Source organism: Opisthocomus hoazin, chromosome 6 (genome assembly GCF_030867145.1).
Source record: "Opisthocomus hoazin isolate bOpiHoa1 chromosome 6, bOpiHoa1.hap1, whole genome shotgun sequence".
In the NCBI taxonomy this organism is placed as follows: domain Eukaryota; kingdom Metazoa; phylum Chordata; class Aves; order Opisthocomiformes; family Opisthocomidae; genus Opisthocomus; species Opisthocomus hoazin.
In genome coordinates, this window is record NC_134419.1 from 10589885 (window position 1) to 10601184 (window position 11300).

The following is an 11300-nucleotide window of genomic DNA, read 5'->3' on the forward strand; positions in this document are numbered from 1 at the left end:
TGCAGAGATCCCTGTCTCTCTGCAGCAAGCGGAGTGCCTGCGCCTTACTCCTCGGCGTTTGGCGGTGGTTTCCCCTTCCTCTCCCTCCCCTCCTCTCCCCTCCCCGTGAGACCCCCGCTCGCTTCTTCGCCCCGGGGGTGCCGGAGCCGGGCCGGGGCTGCCCCTCGGCGGGGACGCGCTCCGGGGTTTTTCCACTCCCCGGGGCGAAAAAGGCAAAAAAAAAAAAAGGGGGGGCTGTACTGCTGCGGGCAGCTCTGTCAGCTGAGGGGGGCGGGAGCTGCAGCCGTGAAGTAGAAAAGGCAGGACAAGAAAGAAGGCGCGGGGAGGGGAGAGGGGGAGAGCCCGCCGGACCGCGGGGAGGGCCGGGGGGATGCGGCGGGGCAGAGATGCTGCGCCTGAGCCCGCTCCTGCCTAGGGAGGGGGACGGCATCCGAGGAGGAGGAGGAGGAGGAAAGTGGGGAGAAGGCGGCCAACCTGGCGCAGAGCCCGCTCACCTCTCCCGGAGACCGCCCGGAGCTCGCCCGGCACCCCAGCAAAGTTTCCCGAGCTCGGTGAAGAGAGGGAAGGAGGCATGGGAGATGCTTCTCCTCCCAGCGCACAGCTGGGCTTCCAGCCACGGCCCTGCTGGGACTAGCCACGGCTTTCTCATCCCCGACTGAAGGGTGAAGGGGAGACCCGGGGACCCCCCTCTCTCCATCGCCCTGTCCGGCTCTGCGCTCCAGCCCAGGTAAGGTCGTCCCCTTCCAGGCACCGAGGTTCTCCTTGGTCCTACCAGAGAGTTTCCCAGCACTTTGCCCAGGGAAAAAAACATTCCCCTGATAGATAAAGGCTGCGTGCGTGTGTGTTAGTGAGCCTGGCTGTGTGCGGGGGGTGCTTACAGCTGTCTGACTGTGATTTCTGTGTGCTGGTCGTTGTCATTGTTTGGGGTCTGTCAAATATTTTGGCTGCGTTGCTGCCGTGAGACGGTGTGGAAGGATGACAGTTCGATCCCCCTCGCCGCAACTAAGAGGGGTAGTGTGCTTCGCTATGCGTGTTGCTGGTGCTGCTGGCATGGCTTTAAATGATGTTCCTAAAATGCTGGCTGAATATGTCTGTATGCCCTTTGAGCTCTAGGAACCCTCATGGCTATGAATGAAAGTCTCTCTTTGGCCCCCTGAGAATATAGGGAGGGATGGATATTCCCCTGGAAGGAATCACTATAGCCTCTGGATTTCCATCACTCTAGCTTGGATATGCAGCTTTTATTGTGTGTGTAGCTGTGCTCAACAGTAATGCATTTCAAGCTGAAATGTTGTAAGGAGCAGAAACCTAAACTCTAATGACAAGAAAAAAAACCTGTTTCACACAGAGACCCCAAAGAGAACTCTTTCCTCTCCTGATGGAAAGGAAGTTGGTCATTTTGGACACGACAATTTGACTGGAAAGGGAGTTGATCATTTTTGAACCCATTAACTTTATTGAAGTAGAAAGTGAAAGCTGCCAGACATCCTCAAGTGGGTCAGCAGTGGGAGCTGACCCACGGGAGTGAGTTCTTGTGACTGCAAAGGCGGTGGGAAGGGACCCTTCTCCCCACAGCATCAGCCTGTGCTCTAGGAGGTGTCAGGAGAACAAGGATGCTGCTGTTGTACATGGCAATCAGAAGAAGGATGGACTTTGTGTTGTTGCGAGGTCTTATCAGGTAGAGGATGGTGTAAGGCATTATGTGGCTTTTTTTTTTTTTTTTTTAGCTTTATCCACCACTGCTTTGCTGGCTTTCTCATCCCCATTTCATCAGGTTTCCCAACAGGAATCCCTTGTGTATAATCCTGGCTGTTTTATACGGAGATTGAGACAAGAGTAAACAGTGATCCACTTGCTAAATGTTCTCAGTCCAAACACCCTGTCTTGTACATACTGTTGGTTACCCTGCAGTGTGTGTGCAGGTCGTGTCCTAGCCCTGTGATGGTGCTGTCTTCCAAGGTCTTCCATCCCCTTGCTAATGGGAGAGGTCTCCACTGCAGGCAGGGTTCACCTTAAATTCTCCTGTGACTCCATTGCTGTCTGCTGGGAAACGTCCATTACCCCATGTAGGTGCTCCAAGCAAAGAGGATGGGAAAGAGGTTTTTGTCTTGGACATAGCATGGCCAGAACCCTTGTGGCGCAGCTGTAGAAAGGGTGTGACAAGCCCCAGAACTGCTCACACAGTTTAAATGAGATCTCAACTCTGGCTCTACTTTTGATAACTCCAGCTAGCTCTGTCCCATGGTTCTGCAGTTATTTCTATGTACGTAATGTGAATGAGCCAGATTTGGCTCGATATGTTTCTCTTTGATGCCATCTCAGCAGGTTTGGTGGCTTTCTCCCTCAGTCACCCTCAGGTGCTTTTATTCCCCACCTAAGGGTGTGCAACACAAACCCTTGGATCCATGGTGTTACAGCTTCACTCTTCATGGCCCTTGTGTTAGACCTGGCCCTTTGAGCTGACAGAGGCATGTTTTACAGTCACGGATGTATCTGAGAAGGTCCAGGACCCTGGGTTTTGTCACACTGCCTGCTCCAGTCTCTGACCTTGTGTGCAGGCGGATACTCATGCATTCCCAGACACCCAACCCAAAGGGCCTCCGAGGATGATGACTCCTGGCAAGATACTCATCACTGCTTTAGCCACAGCAGTTTATTTGCAAACTTCCTTTCTTCTCTCTTCACTTGCCAGGAGGCAGGGAGACGCCGTTGCCTGACCAGTCCCTTGGCACAAGCTGGGAGCTGTCTGTCTGTACTAGGGTGGCTGAAGGAGCAGCTGGTGCCTGCCCCAGTCAAGCTGCAGGGTGAGAGGTCTTCAACCTTATCACCACATCCCTATTTGTGTACTGTAGATCTGGTCCCCTTCCCTTCTGGGAAGCGGCCCTGAACGCCTGGGAAGCTGATGGTGACTGTACCCACCCTGAGACCAGCTGGATCATTCTCTCATATCATCTGTCTTCCAGAGTGGATCCATGGTTCTCTTTTACCTGCTGGGGTGAGATGTCCTTGGATGTGCTGCTCTGATTTATCATTGCTAATGGTGCCTGAACAAGCCCACTTGTCGGCCACCTCCCCTGTTACAGCCTGGGGAGGTCAGTGAGGATTTTTCCCAAGCTGAGATCCCTACTCTCAGGGAGCTGTAATGATGAACAAAAATTTCCAGGCAGAGAAAATGAGCTACCAGGGCCCATGCTGGGTGATATCACTGCAGCCTTGAAAGCAGCCAGAATCCAGCATGGTGTCTTTGGAGTGACTACAGGTGACGGCCAACAGATGTGATGGGCAACAGGTTGAAGCTCCTCTGGAAGATCTTGGTGGGAGCGTGACCTCTGGTGTCTGCCTTGCCTAGGAGCAGAGGCAGCCATTTTGTCTGTGCATCCCACTAGAACCCAGCAACTGTGATAGCTGCCTGGCTCTCCCAGGGCATCCCTTCTCTTGCAGGGTGGAAGCAGGTGAGTGCTGAGAAGCTGGGAGGGAGAAACCTTGTGAAGTGAATCTGTGATATGATTTAACCAGGAGGACCCGCACTGTTCCCTGCAGAGAACTTTACAGCCACAGCATGTAGGGCAAACCGAAGGGAAGATCCACGCTGGGGTGTCTGCAGCCTCTGTGTGCCAAAGGTTCAGGCTGGCATCCGTAAGAGCTGGGCTGAGGACAGTGTGCGTGTCTGTCTTTAACCAGAAGCCATTTTACTGCTGGTCCAGGGCTGGTGAAGGTGACAGAATCAGTGCTCCAGATCACAGCAGTGTGCTAATGTCCCCAGGCAGAACAAAAGGACACTGCTGGAGAAGTACACATATGTGTTATCTGGGCTAATGGAGAAAATGCCCTTTCTCTTTCGCACACTCGAAGTTCTCCTGAAAAAGCTTTGCCTGCAGAGAGATTCCTCCCCACTCAGGCATCCCCAGATGAGGAAGGATTTAATCCTTGCTTGTGCCTGTCCCTGATGTCTTGCTGAATAGGAACTTCACTGATAGTTCACTGCTGCACTTCATTCATGTCTAAACAAAAGCCCAAGCCAAGGAAATGAGATATGACACCAGCCAGAGCAGCAGAGAGCTTTGCCTCAGCTGGAGGTGCAGGAAAATTTTATAACCTAGGAAACACGTTGAGGATGCTCAGCTGATCCCACTGGCATGTTTCAGGGTGATGGTTTGGGTTTTTTTTGATTTAGTAGCTGCAGGGTGTTAATAGCACAACAGTGATTCTTGGCTCTTGCAGTAGAAACCTGTGCGGTGTCAGTTCTCCCCCGGCAACCCTTTTGAAAGTGGTTTGAAAGCAGAGGAGGGAAGCAGCTAGGGAGCCAGGCAGGTGAGTAGGGAAGAGCAGACCGCTGTTGTTTGCAGTCAGGCTGGAAAGAGAAATGCTCTCCTGCCTGTAAAATCAAAGGCATCACCAGCAAACTGCTGGCAATTTGGCTTCTGGCAATTTGGCTTCCCAGCAAAGTACAGTGAACACAAAGCCAACTCTTATCACATCCAATAATCTCCTCCATGGTGAAGCTGCTGTTGTCAGTCAGGGCTCTGTTTTCCTGCCTTGGTTCCTAGGCAGATCCCCATGCAGGCTTTTTTCCAGCTTCATCGTCTCAGTTTCCAGCAGTCTCCATTCAGGAGATGCACAAACCTTGTACAAGTTTGGTTTTACAGTTGCCGAGGTAAACAAGCTTCCATGCCCCCTTCTACAGGATCTCCTGTGATCACACCAAGGATGGTGTGATGCATGGTAGAAAGCATGGTCCAGCAGGAATAGCACCCACACTTGCTCCATTTTATCACAGACTTTTGTGACTGATGGCAAGTCATTCAATATGTGTGGATGGAGTCTGTCTCACTGAGCATCTAAATGTTAACTGCTCAAGTCATCTCCAAGGTTCCCTCTGTAGTCAGCTCAGCCACCCATTGTGGACATCTTTTTGGGATGTTCTGGATCATCTTTTGGGACATTTTACTCTCCACTGGCTAGAAACGCAACCTGCACAACCAGTTTCAATTGCTGGGCAACTGGGAAGGGGAGCAGAGTGTCCCACTTTCTGTTACAATTTGGGACATTTACCCACTCAAGAATATACTGCATTTATTGCAGGGAGGGATGTTCAGAGTAATACTGGGGTCTGCTGTTATTTTGGGCAGGTGTTGCGTGGGTGATGACAAGCAATGTGAGACCAGCTACTTTCCAAATGGGCATCAGGACATATTGTCTGTCCTGAAGAACCTGTATTTTAAGGGAAGGGTGGATGGAGTAGAGTGAGCGTCAAGCGACGTACGCAGCAGGTCTCAAACCCGTGTGAGAAACATTTGAGCTCAGGATGTGGGTCTGTCTGTCCAGCCACATCGCTGCAATGGCTCAGATTCTAGGCAGAGCCAAGAGTAGGCTCTGGGCCGTCGCATGCTCCAATTCACTTGAGCGTCATCCATCTGGATGGCAAAGGGCACAGAGCACACTGGGCTCAGTGCTCCAGCCTGAGGCTGACTGCATGCGACCACCATGGACAGGGAGAGCCCAGACTTGAAAGCAGGCTTGGATTTGTACTTAGTTGTTGGTATCAGCAAACCAGGAGAAGATACTAGTCACCAAGAACAGTGGCGGAAAGGTGCCCTTTGTTCATTGCTCTAACAGCTGCATGCTTTTCTGCTCCTCTCCAGGGATTTCAAGGCAGCAGGAGACTAGAGATAGCCTTCTCAACGCAGTGTACACCCCATGAGGACTGAAGTGACCTCTGAGACTCATCTCAACATGTTCAGTGAAAAGAGCAGTGCCTCTTTGTCGCAGAAAACCATCCAGAAAAAGACACGTCCTCAGGGCCTCCCATCCCCTGCTCTCTGCTGTGCTTGTGGACTTTGCATCATGCTAGCAGGGATCAACATCACTTTAGTGGGAGCATTTGCATTTGGGACCTTCCTCCCCGTGAACAACCCTCCCATCATCATCGGACCCATCTTGCTGGTGGTGGCCTTTGCATTCTTTGGTGCCTGCTGCATCTGCAGCCGGAGGCCCCCAGCTCACGGGGCCAGGAAATCCAAACCAGGTTCCAACATTGGGCTCGTCAAACCTGGCAACACGGCCTTTGAAATTGAAACTAGTGAGCACACGGTGCAGGATACCACTGCTGTTCAGCTGAGCCCCACAAATTCCCCCATCTCCTCAAAAAAGTCCACACCGGTTCACGAGAACGTGAAGACTTGCAAGCTCTTCACCATGGAAGGCAACGGGCCGGTGGCCAAGTACACCACCGGAGGAGAGGCGATACAGCTCAACTTGCCCAGGGACCTGGCCGCATCCTAAAGCCAGGCAGAGCTTTCGTTGGCAGCCAGCAAGATCCTGCAATGGGTGGGCTGGAAATCCATGATGTACCATTGGTCAGAGATGTGGGGAAGGTGCTTGTGACAAGCCAGCAGACAGACAGGTCTCTCTGAATCAATTTAAGGAAGGTGGATGCAACAGCAGAAAAATTCTGGATTTTTGCTGAAAGGAACGTGCCCATTACATGACTTTAAAAAGAAAGTTGATAATGATGTTGCTGTGAAAGGATTACTCTCAGTTCCTGGGAATACCGCAGCTTTTTTGGGGAGCAGATGGGAAGAGGGGGATGAATTACTTTGTCTAGCATAGTGTGGAAAAGTGATGGCCGGAAGGAGGGGCTACACAGGGCTGATAAATGACAGCTTTTTCTTCTCAGAAGTGAAGCAATTCTTCAAAGTAAAAGAAGCAGGAATGCAGTAAATAACAGCTTGCTGCCACTCAGTCACAAGAAGATTTCAGTGTTTTTAGTGCTAGGCTTTTTGGCAGTAGGGACAAAGCTATGTGCTTGCTATTGAAAAAGTGGTGTGTAACAATCTGCTTTCCCTTGAAAATCCTTGCCACATCTTGCCTTCATTGGGGTGACTTTACCACCCAATATAAGAGACAATTAATCACAAGGATTGCAATTAGTACTGGTATTTTCCTCTTATTTTAATTAGTTTGGGCTGCAGCTGTGCTGCTCAGTGCAGTAGTGTCTTGCAAGGTCAGCCAGGCTGATCCTTGGGGACAAGCTCTTGGAGTAACCAGAGACTGGCAGGATCCTGCAAATGAAATCTTTGGGCAATGATTATGTACTGAGCGCTAGGCAGCTTCCTTTCCATCTTTTTGTGGAAGCCTGGCCTGGGACACACAGCAACTTGGGCCAAGGGGAAAACAACTTCATGGGCTTCACTATAGCTGTGCTGGAAAACGACGACTGTATGTCCTTCCCTGAAATGGCTGCGAGATCCGTTACACAGAATGGGCAATCAGGAGCAGATCTCCTTGCTGCAAGAAACTGACTGCTCAGTGTGCTCACACACTTGCGAAGCAATGGGATGAGTTTGCAGGAGAGAATTTATCAAGTGCTGTTCAACGAAAATACACCACGCCCGCTTTGGAAAGACCCTGATCTGATCTGATGGATTATTGCTGCAAAGGCTTTGTGTTCTTCCCTGGGCCACCCTGGCTGGGAAGATGGTGCTGTGTTAATGGGCCTTTCTCTGACTCCTGTAGGGGCTGTTCATATGTTTTAAGAGATATGAGACCAATGGGGAAGGACAGCTGTGCTAGGCAGGACCAGTACGTGGGGAGGCAGCAACAGTAGAGCAGATTTTGAGTAGGAATGGCTGCATAGATTCTCTGTTTATGGAAATCCTATATTTGAAATGTGGCTTTTGGGACTTTGAGTGACTAGGAAGTCATATGGACACAAGAGTGACCACACCAGATCATTCCAAAGGCCTAGTGAGCCCAGCACCCGATTTCTGACAAGGCTGTAAATGCAAGGTCTGGAGAAGAGCATAAAGACAGGGCAAAACCAGGATGTTGCTTGCCCAAAATTCTCTCCAGCCTCCAATGAGCTATTAGTTAGGAGCTTCCAGAGCTGGAAGTGGTGCCTGTATGTAGTAGCCCTGAATGAATTTCTTCTCCATGAAATAATCCATATGCACCTTGAATGTCTGTCAACTTTCATCATTTGTGATCCTGCAGCAGGGAGTTGCAGAGTTTAATGAGAGGCTGTAAAGTTCTCTAGCCTTGGCTTATTTTCATCCTGCGCTCTACTAATTCCCTTTGAAGCCCCAAGTTTCCCAGATTAGAAGGGCCAGCAAACAATCCATGTCCCCCACACCTCTCAGGTTTTCTGGGGCCTTTGTCATGTTTCCTTCAGTCATCTCTTTCCTGTGGTACTTCCCATCTCTTGTAGCCCATTCAGCCTAGCATCAGTGGTTTGCTAGCTGAGAAAAACACAGTCCTAAGGTATTAGCCAGCAGAAATGGATGTGTGGGGAGGTGGGAGGGCAGAAAGGGAAACACTGGAAGAGAGGGAGAGGTTGTGACATGGCCAAGGCTCCCCTGGGCCACCACCAGACCTCTGCATGGCCAGGCTGTGAGAGCCATATGGCTGGTGTGTTGGGTTAAGTGATGGCACGTGGGGTCGTGGAGGAGCTGGGAAGAAGAGCCATGGTACTGTACAGTCCATGCATGACGCGTCCTGGTTGCTCTGGGCAGTTGCTGTGCAGCTGATGGCCCCTTCATGAGCTCGGGTAGAATAAGGTTGAATCTTAGTCCTTGATGAGAGGTAACCAAATGCTCTGTCTTAATGTGGGTCCTTCTTGAGAGCGCCAACAGTGTTCTGCCTTGAACAGCTCCTTCTCCAGGAAGGAATTATGTCTGTGATTTCAGCAGGGCTGCTCTACAGCTAGGAGGGGCAGAAGCAGGCTTGGGAGAAGGACATTTGTGTGGGCCTGGGAAGAAGTGGGTTCAAGCCTTTGGTACAGCCTTCAGGTCCTGGGCAAACCATTTAACTGTGCTACTGCTCAGGTCCCTGTCTGTGTGAGAAGGAAAAACCCTCCCAATTCCACCCAAAGCTGCTTTAAAGAAGAACACATTGCCAAGCAGCAGCAGGGTTGGTGTTAGCACACCTGAGTCTGGAGATTGCTTGAACGTGAATGAGTCTGTATGGTCTGATCTCTGCATGATCTCCTTTAGAGCTCATTTTCATGGGTGAGCTCTGCCTTCAGCGCTGTCTGCCCTTTGGCAAACAGGAACTGTTGTACTGAACAAAAGGCTGCCATGATTTTTGCCTGCTGGTGATTGCTGTAGCCGTTAGACAGAATGGCTTGCTGATGTAGATTTAATTCCCAGCTTGCTGGCTCACCAGCCTTTTGGAATAGCACACAACAGGCTGGAAGTCCTTTAGAGGCATTGCCTGAGTGAATATGGTTACTGAAGCACTTTGAGCCCTTGGAGCCAAACAAATAGTAAAATCAAGCGGTGGACATACAACTCCTTTCTTTACTAGCTGAAGGCTTGAAAACCGAGTCTGGAGTGTGTTTACTGGAATCACTCCTTATTGCAGCTGCACCGTGAAATGCTACCAGTGATGGATAATACAATGGCAGATCCCATATAAGTCGAAGGCAGAGGCCGTTTGAGCAGCAACGGGGGCAGAAGCAGGACTTTGAGGGCCAGCTAGGAGTTTAGGGTGTTTCACACTTGCGTTGTGGCATCACAGCCGGTACCGTACAGGGAACCCCAACACAGCCCCGGGAACTGGTGCACCCTGTGCTGCACACGCAGGTCGCAGTGAAGCCAGTGTTTCTCTGGGAGTTGATGTCCTTGGGTCCCGAGAGATGACAACCAGCAGAGATGGCACCTGGACAAACAGAGGTGTAGGACCAGTGAGGTGCTGATCCCCTGGTATGGTGGGTCTGTACGCCAAGCTGTGGCCCCAACCACCTGCCTGCACAGCAAGGTGGGCATGGGAACATCTGCTGCCTTCCAAAGCATGAATGCCCCGCTTTTGCCTTTTTTGGTCTTTTGGGATTTCCATGTCTGTCTGTCTGTCTGCCTCCGTGATCAGCTGTGACTAATGTTGTTGTGAATCTTGTGCCTCCTTGTGTAGCAGGAGACAGGGAAAGTTACTTGTTCTCCAAGTCAACGTTTCTGGTGTGAGTCTTTTTTTAAATTACTATTAAAGAGTGTGCAGTGTGGAATTTGGAAAAGACAAACCCATTAAAATAATTGCAGTCTGTAAGCATTTGGCCTGCCTAGTCTTTCACACTGCTAACTGCCTTCTCCCTTACCCTGGGATGGTGTGTGCCCCAAGACAGTCTGTATTCATTTTACCTTGTGCTCCTTACTCTCCTGCTTGATTTTCTAGCCAGTGCAACCAGCTGCAAGGAAGAATCATCCCTAAAAGCTCGTGTTGCCTCTTGAATGCCATTGCTCCTTGAAGCCCTGGTTGCCTAAACACTACTCCCACTGTGGACTCTCACTATCATTACTTTGGCTAACACAAGAGTAGTCCAATTTAGCCTTTTTTTTTCCTGCATGGGTGTGTTAATCCCCAGATGTGTACCTGAACAAGCCAGGTGTGAATTGTGGGCCTCCAGTTTATTGGGAATATGGGAGGAGCAGGTTTGTGGGCTGGGGTGGGTGAGGACTGTGGGCTGTTCTGATTTCAACCTCTCTGGTGATGGAGGTCGGGACTGGATCATTTTAGCTGATCGTCCCCAGTCCTGGGTACAGATGATGTTCAATTTATAGTGTGGGGAAGGGGTGGAAGCTATATCTGTGTGTGTCTGTGTGTCTAGGATTGGTGCCATCAACTTTCCATGCTCCTTCTGGGCTTAGCCCAACATGGTCTCTTGGAGATGAGTCAAGGAGGGATAGCACAGTGAGAATAAAGAGGATTTGAGAGCCTTGCAAATTCACTTCATCAAAGGGCTTCTCTCCCATGTGCAGCCAAGTGATTTGAGATGAGAGGAAATCTCTCCTTCCCAGGCAGGCTGGTTAGTTAAAGACCTGGAAAATGAGCTGGCTTAGAAGGCTCCACTGACAATGTGTGTAAAATGAAAATCTGCTCCCTTCAGAAAGGATTTTTTTGGCCATTAGGAAGAACTCCTTGGAAGCATTTTTCTTTTTTAAAAGTGGGACCAGATAGAAAAGCACAGAGGAAGGTTTGTTGAGCATCCAGTGCTGCTCTCCTGGGCCTGCAGCCTGCAGCATTCCAGCCACGGCAGCAGCCCAGCGCTAACCTGGACCATGAGCTTCCCTCTCCATCTGAAAGAATAAAACAGAAACATTATGTGGAATGTAATTAGCTTTTTCTAATTCCCAGGCCAAATTTATTTATGGCTAGTTTATTTCCTTTTATCCTTGTGCGAACAATGCCTTTTAGCTGAGATACCTTTTGGCCTCCTGGAAATTTGTATTCCTGAATCAATTTAGATTTACTGCAGATTTTCTAAAGCTTCCCTTTCATTAGGCTGAGATGGCTGACCCCTTCCATCCTTC

At 50.2% G+C, this 11300-nt stretch overlaps 1 protein-coding gene across 1 annotated transcript; it reads left to right on the forward strand.

The window, feature by feature from the left end:
* The first annotated feature begins 408 nt into the window (after positions 1–408).
* On the forward strand, positions 409–10363 carry TMEM275 (transmembrane protein 275). The gene is made up of 2 exons (XM_075424563.1): positions 409–727; positions 5643–10363. The coding sequence occupies exon 2, from the start codon at positions 5698–5700 to the stop codon at positions 6280–6282; it is 585 nt and encodes a 194-aa protein (XP_075280678.1). The 5' UTR covers positions 409–727; positions 5643–5697; the 3' UTR covers positions 6283–10363.
* The last annotated feature ends 937 nt before the right edge of the window (positions 10364–11300 follow it).

Coding starts and splice junctions, on each gene's coding strand:
- TMEM275 (XM_075424563.1), top strand. CDS start 5,698: ATGAGGACTGAAGTGACCTCTGAGACTCATCTCAACATGTTCAGTGAA.